This window comes from Takifugu flavidus, chromosome 9 (genome assembly GCF_003711565.1).
Source record: "Takifugu flavidus isolate HTHZ2018 chromosome 9, ASM371156v2, whole genome shotgun sequence".
Classification (NCBI taxonomy): domain Eukaryota; kingdom Metazoa; phylum Chordata; class Actinopteri; order Tetraodontiformes; family Tetraodontidae; genus Takifugu; species Takifugu flavidus.
Window position 1 is genome coordinate 12,697,071 of NC_079528.1, and position 18,454 is coordinate 12,715,524.

The 18,454-nt window shown below is 47.1% G+C and overlaps 1 protein-coding gene across 24 annotated transcripts; it reads left to right on the forward strand.

Annotated features, from left to right (window-relative positions):
• On the forward strand, positions 1–18,440 carry map7d3 (MAP7 domain containing 3). 24 transcript variants are annotated; one of them, XM_057042454.1, is made up of 21 exons: positions 12–159; positions 2,984–3,047; positions 5,191–5,292; positions 5,581–5,661; positions 5,933–6,096; positions 6,265–6,373; positions 7,088–7,171; positions 7,723–7,824; positions 8,151–8,252; positions 8,619–8,717; positions 10,391–10,516; positions 12,189–12,328; positions 13,466–13,596; positions 13,676–13,896; positions 14,725–14,845; positions 14,913–15,198; positions 15,287–15,340; positions 15,482–15,557; positions 15,792–15,996; positions 16,087–16,364; positions 16,445–18,440. In XM_057042454.1, exons 5-21 carry the CDS (start codon positions 5,953–5,955, stop codon positions 16,450–16,452), a joined length of 2,286 nt encoding a protein of 761 aa, XP_056898434.1. In that variant the 5' UTR covers positions 12–159; positions 2,984–3,047; positions 5,191–5,292; positions 5,581–5,661; positions 5,933–5,952; the 3' UTR covers positions 16,453–18,440. The 24 variants fall into 24 exon arrangements, with proteins under 24 accessions (XP_056898422.1, XP_056898423.1, XP_056898426.1 ...); XM_057042442.1 differs by lacking the exon at positions 2,984–3,047 and having other exon boundaries at positions 1–159; XM_057042443.1 differs by lacking the exon at positions 2,984–3,047 and having other exon boundaries at positions 1–159; positions 12,213–12,328.
• The last annotated feature ends 14 nt before the right edge of the window (positions 18,441–18,454 follow it).

Consider the following 18,454-nt stretch of genomic DNA (forward strand, 5'->3'; position numbering starts at 1 on the left):
TCCTCTCTTTGGAGTCCACGTCCCCGTAGTGTCCATGTCCCTCCCGACCCGATAACGATGTGTTACGCGCCCCTGCCTTCGAAAAAAACACAGAGAAGGGAAACTTAATAGAAATGGCGGAGGGTGCTACGACTCTCAAAGGCTTGCGAGCCCAAATGGGTAAGTAAATGGTTGACAGTGGCGTGTGTATCTTGAGCCAGTGGTTCCGCACAGCGTAGCAGACAGTTTGGAACTTGTGGGGACGCCTGCCGGGTTTTTCGAACGTGTAGCTTTTCGGGCTACCGACGCTAGCTCGCTGCCCCGCTTCGCCGCCGACAATGGACGCTCAATGTGTGCACTTTCTTTCACTGTTTAGAGTACAAAAGTGCCCCAAACTCAAGTGTCCCGGCCGATTAGTGAAGTCTTTGCATGTGAAGGCGAAGTTGACGATCTGGTAAAGTCCAGTAGGTTGGTTCCACTTAGCCAAAGTTACAAGCCAAGTTATCTACTAAAGCCGGGTGTCATGTTGGGGACTGCTGGCGCCGAGCACGCCAAGATTAGCTGCAATGTTTAGGGTTTAATTCTCTTAGAGATGCTTCCCGACATGTTCAACCTCGTGTTCGAAGACAACCCGAATGCTAGCGGCCACCGAGCTAACCCTGCCGGGGTCGACGGTGTCGGGATTAAAGTGTCCAAAGTGATCTCTGTCCAGAGTCCCGGAAGCCTTCAGCTTCTCTTTTCAGGTCAGATAATATTCAGACAAGGATGAGACCTCTTTACAACATTCCTTTCCCTCCATATCAGCAGATTTGGTGCTTCCTGCTTTCAACTATGTCAGTGTTCGCATAACAATTGGCTGACATTTATGCATATATGTTGACATATGGCATGACCCCCACCCACCCCCATGCACACAACTTTGCAGGGAGGCTAGACACTATAACAATGTCTGACCTGCATTTGAGATAAATCTGGGGTGTCAGATGAGAGCCTGCAAGGCTGCTTTAGATCAGCTGTAGGCTTCAGCCCAAACGGTGCCTGTATGGAACTGTTGCACATTGAGGAGCTGGAGCTCCATCGGTGCTTCTCTGAGGCTCGGCTGGGCCCGTCCTGGACGTCCGAGGCCTCTGCATCTCTGGACATGAATGCACAGTTTGTAATTGCCCGGGCTGACAGATTTTGGTGGTGTTTTTTTTTAGGATTTTCAGCATAGCCCGCCTGGGCGGAGGTGTATTTTACACCCGGCACCGGCTGGACGACCCTCAGCAGCGGACGTCTTCCTGTTTCCCTTCACTTTTCCATTCTGTCCTCTTGATCTGGAATTTACATCCACCCAGTTCTGTGGTTTTATGAAAATATTCACAGTATGCTTAAGAGTGACGAGGGAGGTTTTTGATCCTCGTTTTAGTGCCGCAGGAATTATTCAAACCTGTGGCCATGAACACAAAAAAATGAGCGTATATGGCAAGAAATTTAAAGGAGCAATAAACTTCTGGATAAGTTAGACGCGCAAGAAAGGCTTCTTCTTTATATTCTGGAATACAAGTGGTGTTGTCGGTCATGTTGGCTGGGTTTTGCTGTTGCTACCGTTGGATCTCGTCGGCGTCTGTCTGCACATGACAGTGCAGTTCACATGGGACGGACGTCCGAGGAAGCAAAGGATGTGTCACTATTATCCTGCCAATACTGCAAATAGCTGGGGCTTACCATAGCATGAACAGGTCTGGTGTAATCCCATGGAAGGTTTACTGTGTGTGTGTCGGTGTGTGTGTGTTGGTGTGTGGGTGTTGGTGGGTATGCAGCTATCTGATGACCCGAGGTCTCGAGACTGTGATTGGCAAATCTGTGCCGCGAAGAATATTGGCATTTTTATTGCCAATAAGTGATGGCCAAGACACTATTACCTTCCTCAGTTTATGCAACACACACTCACTGTGCGTGTAAGACATTTTAGTTGGAGGGATACATGCTTATATCGTACCATAAAATGCCCCCAGTGACTTTATGGTGCATCAATATATTCGTCTGTGGTTGGACCTGAACATTCTAACTTTTAGTAGCTAGGAAATGGTTGTCACCCCTTTCATTAAGCTGGCCAGACGCTTCCTGTTAGCATGCAACAATCTCCTTAATTGTCCTGCACACAGTCGGGCACAGTAACGGGCAGCAGTAGGATCAGAAAGGAGGCTTAATCCACTCCTGCTTTCCGACATCCAAACAGAAATGCACCCAAAGTTAAAGTTGCTCAGGGGATTTGGAGCAAAACAAACCCTCAAAACTCCAAACTTTCTGCAAACTTGTTAATGAATGGGTGAACTCCAGCCTTGTGGAGGTACAGGTTCATATAAAACCCTGGCAGCAGGTCCCACCAACTCCACCTCCTCTTTCACTTGATCCCTGTCAGGCCCTACAAAGTCCCCCTGCTCACCCAGAGGTGCGTCCACCCCCCCACCCCCCGTCTCCTCGGCACTGGCCTGCTCTCCGGGACACTGGTCCCCTAACCTCAGGAGTCAGAGCTTTCACTGTCACAGCCCCCAACCACGGAACGCTCTACCTGCACACATTCACACCACTCCTGCTCTTCCTTTACATGTTTTAGGTCGTCTCAAACGGCGTGTTTTCCCCCACTTGGTCGTCTGGTTCACACATATTTCTGTATTTGTGCAGCCCAGGCTACAACAAACCTGAAAGTACAAATAAATATCTGATTGTCATTGTTTTCCTGCTAGATCCATCACTTTAGTAACTATAACCGGGGGGTGGGGGGCTTCACCGGCCAACCTTCAGATTTCTGTCTATTTAAAGCACCTCGTGACTTTTGCTGGTACATCTGTGGTTGTCGTCAAATGTCATGTGATTCGGTGCAAAGCAAACAGACTATAGGTTTGAAACGCTCTTAATGCAGCAGAATTAATTAGTTCCGCCTCGTCTCCGAAGGCTCATCGAGCCACAATAAAAGTTTTAAGGTTGCCTTTGATCATTTTCTGTGCTCGTTGGCCTGCAGGGTGGTCCCACATGTGACATCAGCCTCCAGTGGTGAGGACAACCAGCATTGGACAAGCTGCTAAGTAATAAGTCATTTTTTTTATCCTTTAGTTCAGGGGTTTTGGTAAATTCTGCTGTCAAAGCAAACAAACCAGAGCTGGGCCGTGAAGGCGTCACGGTGCTCACTGGATCCAGCTCACGAACCGCTACCAATCAATATTAGAAGAAATATCCACCCCCGCTTGGATCCATATTTGTTTGCTCCTATTTTCATTCTAATTTTGTTGTGTTTAAATGGGATCGTTTTTGAACCAATATTCAGTCTGGGGAGCGATCCTTCAGCTTTGTTCCCTCTATCGGGCTCTGACTCATCTCATTTCGGAGTCTGCACCTTCATTAATGCAGGCCTAAACATGGTCGAGAAGCTCATCCACCCGGAGTTCCTTCTTGTGTCCCTTAGCAACCGTTACCCTATTGCGCAGTTTAAAAAAATACTCCAACGTGTCCGTGGTGCTGCCATATTTCTCTGTTCATGTGATTTATTCAAAGCCCAGGAGGGTTGTTCTCCACGGTGCTCATGTTATCCTTCTGAATATCTTCCCTAATGTCAAAGGCAACATGTGTAGCACCCCCCCCCCCCCGTTGTCCCCCACAGGCTTCCATGCTTCTGGCTTCCTGCATATATATTCCTTGGTGTTCGATTCACACCAGCAACACGGTTGTTTTCCCACCTTTCTACTGTTCAGTCAGTAACCTGGCCTGGTTGTCAGTAAGACTTCTCTGTTCATTATATTTGATCGTGGGGGGTTGGGAAAAAATGATTTCCTTGTGTGTCAGCTCTGTCATTATCACAAATATGCTGCGAATCAAGGAAGTGTCCCCGAGACGTCCTACAGCATCAGACTGATGACTGCACTGAGATCAGATGCACTGATATTTGAGGGCTGCCTGGGGGGGGGAGTCTACAGCCAACACGGCCATTTCCTGGCCTTCCTCCAACATGTGCCACGGCTTCTCTCATTAATATTAGTGTTTAGAGCTTTTGTCCATTTTCCTGATCTCTCTGGGCGTCCAGGACTTTGTCAAAACCTTGTTGATATTTTGAATGAACCAGACTGACTAACTTTGAATGGCCCTGAGATTACAGCGCACGTGCGCGGTTATCTCATCAGGCCGTGCACTTGAAATGTCTTACATGACGCCGGCATCAGATGACTGTAAAGCAGACGGCAGCTCCTCTCTCGTGATTGTTTTTATTTTGGGGGGGGGGGAGTCTTTCAGCATCTTTTTTTTTTTTTTCGCTATGAACCTGAAATACTTGGATGGATTTGAAATGCTGAGACTCTGCCGGTTGCCGTTCGTGGGCCTTTCTGCCTCCAGAGCTGTTCTGTTGTTTTTCGTTTTCATCCAAATTCATCTTGCTGTCATCTGCTGTGGCTCTGCCTCCCTCTTGTTTCTCAGACAGGCAAATTTACTCGATTTGAAAGTTACCCCAGTTTGTAAATGCCTTCCTTTACATCCACGAAGGTGTCTGAAAAGGCTAAACATGGCCAGTAGCCCACATGCCTTTAAACCTCCATTATGGTTCTTCAACGAGGCGAATGTGAAAATGGTCTTTGCAGAAATAATGACAGAGCTGATTGTGTGTTTGGGGCTGTGAATCTCTTGTATGAGGGGAAAAAACCCTCCGATATGCCCTCAAAGCTTGATCACGTCCTCACTTTCCTTCCTTTCTGCCCCCGTTTCTCTTAGTCATGAATTCTCTGAAGACAGTGTGGCTGATTGTGGTCAGAAGCATGATCTGAAACTAGTGCGCTGTGGGCTCTTGTTGAAATTTGGTTCTTCTGAACAGTGACGTTTGGTTTAAATTGTTTATTTAGGTATAATAATCGTGCAGTCTAATAAAGTGCAGTATTGATTGTGCACCGGGAAATGCACAAAGGTTCGAATGTTGCCCTCAGCTGCCCGCGCCTCTCGGCCTGTGACAGAGTGCCATGTTGGGCTCACTATAGTGCTGACTGTGAGTGGGGTGTGATGCCGTGAATGGCCGGATTGTTCTGTTGCTCGAGATCCCGAAGCGGCATTCCTCCGGAGAAAAAAAAAGGGGGCACAAAAATGATCAGTAGCCACCGATGGGTTAAAGGAGCAGTTGTTTTGCATTATTTGACCTGCTTTGTCAGACACCTACCAGTTGTGTGTGTCTAACATGCGCTGTCGTCCATGCAGCTGCACAGGCACAGGCACAGGCCGAGGAGCGGCGCAGCCTCGCCGGGAACAGTCCAGGACCTGCAGCTAACGCACCAGCCAGACCTCAGGGGTGTAAACCAGGTAAACAATACCGCACCCTGGCACAGAAGCTAGGATGGCGCACTGTGTTGTTGACAGTGGGCTGAATGACGGGCCTCGCGCTCAGCTCCCACCACCTCACATGTGGCTTACTGCGGCTATATCTTAGCCATCATCTCATTACCGTAACAGTTGGCAAAGCCTGTTAATGACAGTCACATGACAATATAACCTGATGCAACCACTATCCTGCAATTTGATCCGCTCATTTCTCTCTTGAATACACTTTGCCGCACGTGGTTTTCATGTTGTCCATATGTGCTTTTCCAGTCCTTGACGCCGCCGCACTACGAGTAGACGACCGCCTGCGAGTGGCCAAAGAGAGACGAGAAGAAGCAGACAAACAGCAGGGTGAGCGAGGGCTTCTGTTGAGATTATTTTCCCCAAATCCATAACGCTGATTGCTATGTCGGTTTATTTTGTTTTTGAATATTCTTAATCATAAGCAGCTAAAAGAAATGATCAGCCTATTTATGTCCGATGTGTCTGTAAAAGGGAAAATAACAGCAGTACCTCTAATGCATGGTTGCACGCGCAACAACGCGGCACACTAACGACCGGCTTTACCTGCATGCACTCTCCCTCCATGCACGCATGCTGTATACGCTGTATTTTTGGTCAGCTTTGCGAGGGTCTCAGATCATGGAACGGGAGCGTAAAGCCAAGCTACAAGTGGAGCGGCAAATAGAGGAGCGCCAGAAAAAGGTCGAGGATCAGCGGAGAAAGGAGGAGCTGAAACGCTTGGCTGTGGAGGAGAAGAGGAAGCAGAAACAGGAAGAGGAGAAGGTGCGTGGAGCGCCGAGTGGGCACGAGAGGCTGGTGCCCGGTTCATATCGCTGCTGTCATTTAAACAGATTAAGCATGTTATTGATGCATGACGTTGCATAATCTGCTCTTAAGCTTTGTGATTAAGAGGACAGCAATGTAAACATCTGTATTCCTGCCATGCTGCAGGAGCACTACGAGGCCGTCATGCGGCGGACACAGGAGCGTAGTCAACGAGTAGAGCAGAGGCAGAAACGATGGTCCTGGGGAGGGCTGACAGACTCTGAAGGACGAACAGGTACATTTCCTTCACTGTCCAAGAATTTGTTGTTGGAGGTGAAGCGTAAAAGTGTATGCAGGTGTTTACACGGTCTTTTCTTGCCATTTGATTGAAGAACACCATGAATACAGCAGCATCTCTGCACAAACTGGTGCTTTTTGTTGGCCCACAGCAAAAAAAACCCCACAGAAGTAGGTTTGTGATAGATCTCTGGACATTCCAGTTTGGTTTTTTCCCAGCTTGTTTGAAGTGAACACCTGATCAGTTCCAGCTGTGGGCAGAGGCGGTCAATAAAATAAGGTTACTGCAGTTTTCATTTCATCGATGTCAGCACAATGGAGGCATTTCTGTGGAAGTTGTTTGGTTGTGCTGGTAAATAGTCACCAATGAGTTTTTGGACAGATGTTTCCTGTGGTTGGACTGGACACCAACTTTCAGCGATGATTACTAGAAACAGTCTCGACTGGACTTGACGCTGAACCTTGAGTTCTAGTTACCTTCACTAGATTTTGAATGGTACCTTTTCTAAGCCTGCGACTCTTGTGGTGCCAGCTGATGTTCACTCAGCTGCTACTGAAAGTGTGATTAGGAATTGTTGGTTTATTTCAGGCTTCAGGCTTCAGGTGCAGGTGTCTTGGGCTCCAAATCAGACGTGACTTCCTCTCTGTTGTGATTAAAGTGCCTCAGCATCGCGTGTTGCCGCTCTTCTCTGAGGGTTGTCTTTTCCCACAGGAGAGTCAGATGCCACTGCCTCATCTCCAGTAGCAATAGTTGTCACCCCCGCCTCACCAGAAAAGCCACCAAGGAGCCGACAAGGTTTTGTTTTGCGTTTAATTTGCTCAGCGTAGCGGCACAGCATGGAGTGGCACTGGCACTGGCACTGGCACGTGGCTTGGTTACCTGCTTTCCGTCCTCCCAGTCTCCCCATCCCACTCACCTTCACCTGCACTTCTAACTGGCAGTTTCTCACTAATTTTATTGTGAATGTGCACTGAACTGGGTGGACGGCTGGACTTGTAATTTTAGGTTTTTCACTGACTGGCACAGTGGACCACTTGGAGGACACGTGGCCCACGAGGCCCACGGCGAAGCACCTGACTAGTCTCAGTTCTGGATGATGTGACACAGACTCCACCTCACTGTGATGCTGTTTGGAGTGCTTAGTTCAGTGGTTGACTAATCTTTAATTTTTCTGGTTTCTGTCCTGTGTGTTTGAATAAATTGTCACTGTAAATCTTTTCACCTCCACAGTCATAACATAAGTGTGTATTGTGTTTGCACTCACACCTCGACGCCCGTCCCCTCGGCCCACCTCCCATGTAAACCCTTCCTCCCTTGTCTGTTTGTCCTCCTCCCTTCTATGTTAGACAAGCGCTCCACATCCACGACAAACCTGAAACCACAACCTGAGGCTTGCATCAGCAAACGCCTGTCCTCCTCCACCACCCTCATCAAATCTCCTGACAAAAGTAAGTCACCTGTGTCCCTCCCTTCCTTCACACCCCTTCTGTCTTTGAGCCCTTGTCTCCTGCCTCCCTCCCTCCATCCTTTTTAGTTTACTGTGTTGTGTCCAAGTCATCAGCCAGGTTTGACTATAAAGTCATTCAGTTTTTGTCTGGAAAAAATTAGTTTCTTTCCTCCCATTATTAACCGTAACTATTAAAGCCTCCATACGCTAATAAAGCCAAGTTCGTGTTAAATGTTTATTTATATCTCTCTCTCTGGATATATTTTTTAAAAATAGACGTGAGCACAGCAAAAATTCAGTTATTAATGTTTCATCGTTGTCTCTCAGGGGTTAAACCAAGAAGTTCCTCTTGTAACCGGTTGCCTAGCAATAACAGTGCTGCTCAGGCCAATAAGGAAGAGGGCAAAAAACTTCAAGTGGAACAGACAGGTGCCAAAAATCCCCTTTCCATCCAACAGAATGACTTTTTAAAACATACTTTTGAACATCTGAGTTTCTTTTTAAACTAGTGCCAACAGCAATCTTAATTTGTGCACATTGTTAGTTTAAACAGTCTTGTCAGTACTACAGAAGGGTTCCTGGTATAGCTGGACTCATGGTGTCAGGCAGCGTGTTAGTTAAATGTGTCATTTAATGCTGTCTGTTGACCGTGGACATCGTCCCCACCCTGCTGAGACCTGGTGACTTAATAATAGTAATGCCAATGGAAATGCACATGTTTTGGGAATTTTTCGGGAATTCCTCCTGAACCGTACCAGTGCCTGATTGCCTGCCACTCCACTTCCATGCCCTCAGGCCATTCCATGAAGAAGAGGAGTTCCTCTCTCACACGAGTCAGTGTGGGCAGAGCCCAGACCCCTACCAAGTCGGACAAGGGGACGACAGAAGATCAAGGTGGTTAGCATGAGCAATCCAAGATTGGCTTTGGTGGGGGGGATTCTCCAAGGTCTTCATAGGCCTGTCTTTTGGAATAACATGCATGTTGCTGTGGTTTTAACAGCCTCCGCTATCTAAATTTGCTTGATTTCCAAACCTTTACAGCAGGATCTTTAAGGATATCCACTGATGTAGTTGAGTCTCATCTGCTATGCAGATTATGGCTGCCTCGTCTTTTAATAAAACCTTCTAATGACTGCTGGATTTCCGCTGGCCTTTTTAACGTGGCTCCTCTGTGACTGGCTGAAAGCTTCTCATATCATTTACTCAGCTGCTGCCCTGACCTTCTCCAGCCGGTGCTGTTTCTCATTAACACTTTTCTCCTTGCCTCCTCTTTAAGTCTCCTCAGGTTCCGCTGCACGCTGTGCCTGCACTAACATAGCGTATTGTTTTGTTGTCCACAAGTGTTAATTGTTTTCTTCCCCTAGATGACATCATAGCAGGATTTGTGGTGCTAGGATCCCGCTTCAGTGTGGTGTTTGTCAGTGTCATCCCACCATAGCCCCACAACACACACACATGACCACAGCAGCCTATTGTAGTCTGTTTGTTCTTAATATGAGCCAAAAGTGCTTCTGTTTGTCTTCTAGCCAAACGCATTGTTGATCATGTATACATGTTTGTTCTGAGTGTGTAATTTTGTCCTACGTACATGACAAATCTTGTTTTATTATAATGTACCCTTAAAGGTTAAACGGCCACAATCAAATTTGCCTTTGTGCAGAGCAACAGGAAGTGCTGACGTGTATCAGATAACAAAAAGGTCTGTCTGCAACAGATGTCTGTAAGGGCCTCTAAGTAAGCAGAGCTGTGATTTATAAGAGGCAGCATTCAGGGACATCGAGGTTAATGGAAAAAATCAACCTGTCAGTTTCATTTCTTTTTTTTTTGTACTTTGGCTTTGATAACAACAGCCTCCTGATTGCAGAATTGGTCCTTCAACAATTTTAAATTACCAAGAGGTTGTTTGCCTCTGCTGTGCAATCAAGGTGAGCCAAACCACAAAAGCCTGCACGTTTTTTGTGTGGATTGTTGTTGCCAACGCTCTCAAAATTGGGCCAATTCTCTTTTCTAAATGGTAAAAAAAAGTTGGCACAGCCGAGGCGACTGTTTTCTTGTCTCCTCCGCTCACTTCCCCAATCACCTTTAGATCTCGGGCTTTATTCATTTCACATCTTCCTACCTGAGAGTATTCCTCTGTTGTCTGGAGTTCACTAATGGTCTGTTTTTGCCCCCCAGCTCACCCCTCTCTGCCCCAAGAAACCATTGATTTGGCTCTTTCCATAAGGACTACTGTTTAAACTAAAGTTTATTCAGGATACTGTAATTAAAAGTCCTCAAGCTGTCTCAATGCTCTCTCCTTGACACCCCTTTATTGTCGCTCTTTTATTAATAATCAGAGAAATAGGGGCACAATAAAGACATTTAAACTGTCAAGGTGAGACCATTGGGAGCTCATTTATGTTCATTGGTGTTGATTTTCTACTGTTGGTTAAATCATATGGTGATCTTTCTGTATTTAATCCACCCTCACCCCTTTGTTTTGCTTTCATCCCCATTCTCACCTGTTCCTCTTTTCTTGGCTCTCTGTGTCCTCTTACTTTTCGGGTGATTTTATTTTGGCCGAGTAGCCCGCAGGCCACCGTCCAGCACTGTGGATGGAGGGGTCCTTAGTCGTCTACTCACCCCCACCCAGGCCTCACTAGCTAGGAGCAAGAGTGCCGCCACCCTGTCAGCTGACGGAAAAGATGCTCCAGGTAACCTTGGTGTAGAAGAGCCTGACAGAGAGGAGGGATACCAAAAAAAAAACTGTTCAAAGGTTTTCATATTTGTAATGTCGTCTCATTGCTCTGAACCCAACTGCACCAAGCAGAGCTTTGCTGTAGACCCTCCAGCCTTTGGAAGCATAATTTAAACAAGACAGAGCTAGAAAAACTAGCATCCCAAGTCAATAAGAAAGCATTAGCAGTGTGCTTTGCGTATTATTTGCTGTGTTCATTTGCACCAAAGCCCGGTCATGTGAGAGGGGATAGTTCCACGGTAAATATTCAGGCACATGCACACAGGTCTGGCTCACATGCGCTCCCAGCTTCAACACAATCGGAGGTTGTGTGCTGAGCTGAATAAGACTGACTTGGCTGTGAGCGGCATCTGAGGAGTGCTTGAGTCCATGCTGAGAGATTTGCTCTAAGCTGCTTACCTGTTGTTTTCAGACTGTTGCATGTGTCCTGCTAGCTTGACCAGATTGCAGGAGACTGATATTGTGGTGCCAGAGTGGTAACTGGGCGGAGATTGTTGAAATTGCATTCATCAAATTAAAGTCACTTATGCCGTGACAATATTCTGTAATCTATTAACTATGAACAACTTAATATAATAGCCCAGGTCATGTTATAAACACAGACGGAACTGCGCTTTGACTCTGGCTCTGTGCAGCTGCACACGTGTTCCGTGTGCTGGTTTCACGTTACGGTTATTGACTTTCCATTACTCACCCATTAGTGCCAATTGATCTTTTGCTAAATATAATCACAGGGGAAACATGACACATCTGCATTAGCAGCCCTGACAGAAGCTCATGGAAGGGTCAGGTTCACAGTTGCCACACTGCAGGCACTCACTGCGGTCAGATTGAATTACGGCACATATGAGCACGGGCTGGGGCAGGGAGAGTTCTGCAGGCCTGGGATTATCACGGCTAATCCCTCAATCTGACACAGCAAGCTCGTGACCGAGGGACAACACTACTTACATTAGCTACCAAAAATTGGCTCCACTTTAACACTGCAAAGTTAAGGAAACTTGTTGTCGTTCTATTTTTAGGCCACCCTTCGAAAAGACCTTCTGGTCTTGTTTCTTAATAACTGAAATTGCTTCTTATTTTAGAATTTTGTTGTACCCAAGAAAAGCTGCAAAAAGGTTTATTCTGTAGTAGTTTATTCTGAAAAGTTGCTGCATGGTGGCAGGATTGTAATCTTATCACACTGTCAACATTAATGTCATTTCACATTTAGTGTGCTAACACCTGTGTGTGGCGTATGTCGAGTCCCTGTGTTGTGTTGTGCTGTGTTGTGTTGTGTTGTGTTGGTGTGCTGTGTGGACTGTGCCAGGTATTGTGCTGATGTTTGTTCTGGGATTTTGGTGATAACATTGCTGACCTTGCTCCCATGTCCAGTAATCTCATCCCAATCAAAGCTTCACAAATTAAGCCATTGCCTGCTTAAATGCCAAATCTAACAATTGCTTTTTGTGTGCTTTTGTCCCCCCTTCCCCTTTCTCCTGCAACTCTGTCAACCCTCCTCTGCCTTTCCGTTTCCCTCCTGCTTCAACTCTCCGGTCTTCTGCTCATTTCTCCTCAAATCGGCTGCTTCTCACGCGCTCCATCGGTTATGCTTCCCCGGCCCCTGCGATGACTGTGTCCTTTATCAGAGTGTCACCTGTGTCCTCGCTCAGCCTCTGCCACTCCCCTGCACCCACCACGTGGACCCGTGCGCAGCCGCAGCATCGACCGGCAGAAAAGCGGTATGACCACTTCCGTGTCAGCCGACGGAGCTCTGGACCCGTCTCTGGTGAGGACTGCTGATTTTCCAGTGCATGACACAGCAACTCCACCTCGATCAGGAGCCCGACTTTCCTTTTTCTGTCGTTGGAGAGAGCGTTTGCCTTCCTGTCTCACTCAGTGAATTATTCAGCGCCGTCCCGGTGAAGTCATATAGTAAAGTGTCGAGACTAATCCTTCTAAACCTTTATGCTTGCAATATGAAGGCCTTCTGCCGTGGTTGTAAACAGAATACTGGAGGTGTAAACGATGCTATTCTCTAAATATACGATGCTCGCCCATCTAAAAAAAAGCATTGCGGTGAGCGCCACTGGTCTTGTGGCAGATGACTGAGGGACGATAGGTAGAAAGATTCAGCATACAGCACTGCTGCTATAGGTCACTGTGACCATCGGTCCTGCGCAGAACTCCCTGATTTATATGCTTCATATCAGCTATTTTTGCCAGTCAAATTGCCGCTGCGGGATTTAAACCACAGGGAAATGTGCTGTCAGCTGTAAGTTTTGCTGCTCTTTAGAATTTAGATAAGATTCCACCATTATCAGCCTTCGGATGTTGTCGTTCGTCGCCGCCGAGCCTTTATTAAGCTCTGTTGTCATCTGCATTTGTGAAAGCAGCCTTTGTAATAGCATAGATAAGAGATCCGATTGGATTATGGGCAGATAAGTCCATGCAAATGAGACCCCACCCTGGTCTGGCAGCCAAATATCAAGCGCACGTCACATGCTTTTATTGCATGCTCAGCCTTCTCTTTGGCTCCGGCTCATGTACTTGAAAGCTGAGCCAAAGTCTCGTTTCACCTGTTAAAATGGGGACAATTCCATTATTATACAGTTAAAAGGAGCATTTAGCCACATTGTGTTCTGTTAATCTAGTTCTGGGGGCCTGACATCAACTCTGCATCAGTCTTTCACGGCGTATTTTTTATATTATTGTAAACAGAAATAGGAAATTAGGTTACCTGCAGACCCGTGTTAGTGGCTCAAGGTGGGTTTGTCACAGACGAACGGCTGTTGGGGGAATAAAAACATTATGCGCGTGACTTTTGTTGCATTAGCATTGTGCTGAGCTGTAAGAGGAGGTTGTTTGGGCTTTTACTGTAGCTGTAGCAGGTGTGTAATGTTTCTGAATGGCTCTCCAACTACAGAAGGAAAAACAGTTGACCTCACCTCGAGGACAGAGTCCACCTACCCCGTCTTCTACGCTGGGACGCAACCGTTCTCCATCCCCGGCCCCAAATCCAGCCCCAAAGCGGACTCCCTCCCCCGCAGCATCCAAGTGAGTCTTACATTTTACGTAATTCCGAATCTTTGGTGATTAATAACAAACTACCTCAATTCTCAATCTCTTCTATCAGGCAAAATTCCAAAGCGCGCCCTCCATCTCCTTCTACAATGAAACAGCGTCCTGCATCCCCCCAGGCTTCGTCAACCAAACCCCCTCCTATACAGAAACCAGCTCTCACTCCAACAGGACCCCCCACCTTGAGAAAGAGGGACTCCAAATCCAAGGACCTGTGTCCTGTCCAGGCTGTGTCTCCGCAGCCATCCGAGTCCAGCAAGAGCAAAGACAAAGATGGTGAGTCCTGTGATAACCAGACGCCCCAGCCCGCCGCCAAACCCTCATATTAATGACTTTAACTCATCATTTTAGACCCATTTTTGGTTTTTCTAGAATCACAGCGCTTCAGAAATGTAATTTAACTCCAATGGTTTTTATGAGCCACATGGTTTTATTCTGCCAGGGTCAATATTTGCCAAGACTGATTGTTGTTCTGGAAACAAGGACGCCTGCTCTGGCACATGAGACATGCTGTCATTTGCTGGCAAATGAACCCAGCAAGACGAGCGTCAAATCCTAATGAACTTAATACCATGCAAGCCCAAGCAATTTTAATAGAATTCTAGTTATTTTTAGTTTACTGTTTAGCGGAAGTAAGCTATGCAGATGATACATTTTTTTTAATGTAACCAATATTTTACTGTCTAGATGTGGTCATGTGATAGGTGTGAGTACCAACCCAACACGGAAGCACTTTTTTGTAGACTTTATTTTTGTAGGCCAGCTACTTCCTGTTCCAATTGTGGGGTTGTTGTTGTTGCCGCCACCTGCTGGGGAGACTTGTGACTTGCACGAGAATATGTGGGCACCGCTTTTATTTGGGAGAGACTTTTCATTTATACTTTATGCTAACTCATTTATGCTAACTCCTGGCCCTGGTCATTTATAGACCCTCAAAGTTAATAACCAGAAAAGCATCTGAGGATTGTGAGGACAAAGGCTGCTCATGTGATCGTGCACCGCTCTGTGACCAACTGTTTTAAGCTGCGTTCTTCTCTGGCGGGAGCTAAAACACATCACATGAACGTGAATCTAAACTGTCTTAATTCATCTGTCCAACTTCAGCCGCTACTGGCACCAATTCAGCCGCAGAAGCAGCCAAGATTCTCGCAGAGAACCGTCGCCTGATGAGGGAGCAGCGGGAGAAAGAGGAGCAGCTCAGGATACAGAGGGAGGAGGAAGAGAAGTAAGCGTTTCTTTATTACGGCAAGTTGGGTTTTTTTTGACAAAATTACATTCAATCCATCTTCCAGGCTGAGGAAAGAAGAGGAGAAACGTCTAGAGGAAGAGGCTCGGCTCATACGCCTGGAAGAGGAAAAGAAGCTGGCGGAGGAGAGGAGGATTAAAGAAGAGGAGGACGCACGCAAGGCGGAGGAGGAGCGCGTGAGACAAGCGGAGGAAGAAGCGGTGAGACAGGCCGAGCTGCAGAAGGAGCGAGAGGAGGCTGAAGCCAAGGCCCAGGAGGAGGCAGAGAGGGTCCGGCAGGAACGAGACCGCATCATGCAGCAGAACCAGCAGGAGAGGATGGAGAGGAAGAAGGTACGGCCGCATGATTGGCAGCAGGAATCCCTTTGGAATCAGGCTTGTGGATCTCCATGGATGCATTCAATCTATTTGTACATTTCAGAGGATTGAAGAGATCATGAAGAGAACCAGGAAAGGGGACCAAAGTGACCTAAAGGTGAGTCACACCTGTCCAGTTAGCATACTTAGCCCTGGTTACTGCCTTAACCCTGAACGGACTGTGGCTGCGGCACCAGAGTACAGACGTGTGGAGCGCCTCTGTAAACAAGCAAGGACCTGATGTTCCTGTCTCCTGCAGAGAGAAGCAGGTGATGAGGATAAATTCTCCCATGAGAGTGAAGAGGAGCGAGCGAGCCAAATGAACTCTGAAGCAAGTGAGTCTTCCACTGCCGATATTTATAGCTGAATACCATGTGACCTGATAGGAACCTTATCATTCATCGGGATCCTTTGGACATGCGCACGCCACTCTCAGTTCTCAGTCTTTGGGCTTCATTTCTATACATTTGTTTGCAGGGGCTATATGTAAATGGCTCGTCAGTGTTGGTTTGCATAACTCCCCGTGTGACCTATTGCCCGTGTAAATCTTCCCTCTCGTGACGTCACAGACCAAATGGATGACGCCGCCATGGAGGCCGAAGCCGACGAGTGCGTGGATGATTCGACCACGGAGGCCGACGCGGACGATTGCAGCCTGTCCTCGGGCGAGCCGGCGGACCAGCGCGAGGAGCCCCTGGGCAGCGTGAATGGGAAACCCGAGACTGACGACAAGAATCAGGAGGCCCGGAGCACAGACGGGGTCCAGGCAGGGAGGTATGCAGCGGCGCCACACCAAACACATGCTAGAAATGAGCAAATAACAGCATTCTGACATCATGGCGTGCTTTTCTGTGTTCATTTCAGTCCAGGTCCTGAGGACCGCCACGTCGAGGGCTCAGAGTTCAGAGAGAACGAGGACTCTAACAAGTTGGGCTTGGTGTCGGGGCTGAACGGGAAACCCAACCAGTGGAGCTTCGAGGGACTGATTGACATCAACGGTCATTCAAATAGCCGGCCTCTCATAGAGGCGGAGGACTGTAACCAGGTTTCCATCACCTGTGACGGGACGTCAGATGGGACCAGGGCGACCTTTGAGGAGAACACCCTGCATTCCTCTGCCCAGCCCATAGAAGCCCTGTCAGGTGAGGACAGCGCAGCGCCCTCAGACTCACTCTTCTCTGCCACATTGAGGGATGACCTTTGCCTCTCCGTGTGTTCCCAGAGATGTGACCCCACAGCTGACACTGAGACGCCTCCGTAACGTTGCACTCGTAGACTTCCTGTCCCACTGATCCCGTCGTAAAGATTCCTGCAGCAGACCAACTTCCGCTCTTCCTCCCCTTCCAGAGGCAGGAACGCAAGGTGAAGCAGAGAGACCACCCCAGTGCTCCGTTTGCACCCCAAAAAGATGTGTGATTATAGATGTTATTAAAAATGTTGTGCTTCAGGGAAATTCCATATATTCCTTCAGTGTGCTCGCTTCAGGTCTCTTTCTGTTTAGTTTTTTTCTATATTGTGTTTGTTTTTTTACTTTGTCAGGGGTGCATTGTTGTAATTTATTAAGTTTGGCTTCTTTGTAATTATTGTCATCATATGTTTAGTCTCTTTTTGTTTGACATTATTCCAGGACACGTGCTCTTCTGTTAACGGAGCGGAGCTGGTATGATGAGTTGGTTGAGCTGTTACCTTCACTAAACATATTAGGTTTGCGTGTTTCAGGTTTGTTTTTTCACAAAATTCAATTTTTCAAGTGTGAATATTCAAAGCCGCTCCTGTTGAGGGTAATAACCAGCACTTACCAGGCACGTTCTGATACATGTTTCCCATAATTTCGTTCCTCTCGTGTTATTCCTCGCTTCGGCCACCAGAGGGCGCCACGGCACACCCGTTGCTTCTGAGGACATCTTAGTTAACGTTCATGACAACAAAAGAATTTACTTTTCTGTAAAGCCTGAGCAGATTGTTGGTCTTTGGGGTTCATTTAAGTTTTTTTGTTCAATTTTGCATATGTATATAGAATTTATGTTTACTAACTAAAAGTGTAATTTCCATCAAAAGCAGACCACTTGAGATGTAATAGGTGAAGTCAGTCACTTTTATTCCTAGTTGGTTTTGAGCTTCTTAATACGGCGTGTGTCTATCTAGGACTTGAACTTGAATGTCTTGCTGTTCATCAGGTTTTAACTCCAACACACCACTTGTCCGTGTCAGCGCCGTTCCTGCCGCACGTTTCCCACTAACCATCGAAGATTACACCAGACACCCGACTGAATGCATCTCAACTCTTTTTTTATACACATAACTTGAAATTCGGCACTTTCAAAATGAAAAGGAACACATTTCTACGTGTATTTAAGCGTTATTGTATAAATAGTCAGTATTAGGCACGCTTGGCCATGTTTGGATGGATGTGGAGTATTGAAGTCTCTGTTACTGCTATAAATTAGTCGTCTTTTGGGGAGCCTGGACACCCAAAAGTGCATCAAACACTCTTAAACCCCGCTAAGACCTGAACCTGAACAGTACGACAGGAATTATGTCTGAGGATTGAATAGTGGCTCAGAGTGGAGCGTGTTCCTATCATGATTCTATCCTGGGAGGCGTTTTAGAGGCGTGATGGGAGCCACGCATGTGTGGCCAAGATGGCTCCGGTTCATTTAAAGATGGTGGAATGTTGTAGCGGATCACAGCGGTTCTGTTTGACCTTGGCATCGGTTGGCGTCAGCGTTAATTAAATTGGTTGAGAGAACGCAGCCCGCCCCAGGAACCGTCCCTTATCCTCCACATCTGTCGACAGCTGTTTCGCTCCCTTCCTTATTCACCAACACTTCACTCAGAAGGAGCTTCTTTCTCTCCGGTCGGGTGGGAGTTTCCTTTTTGCATCCCTGATCCGCTCGGAAGACGCTGGACCTGTTCAGCGGCTCCAGCTGCACCTTTGCCGGGTTCAGAACCCGGCTGCTCCCGGTCCTTCCTGTCGTCCCTGATCGTAGGATAGACCAGTGCCTTAGGTTGAGATTTAGTCTTTTATTGTTTCACAGTTTTCCGACGGAAGCGCGTCCTTACCTCGGCCTCGACAATCCCAACCCCAACACCAGGGCAACTGTGAATACGCACACTTAACGGAGCCCTGTCGCTAAAATCTGTACTGTAAATATCCAAACTGTATTGATCTGATTTAAAAAAAACAACTGTTAAACCAATAAAGTCTCGCAAATCTACTCGGTCTTTTCTT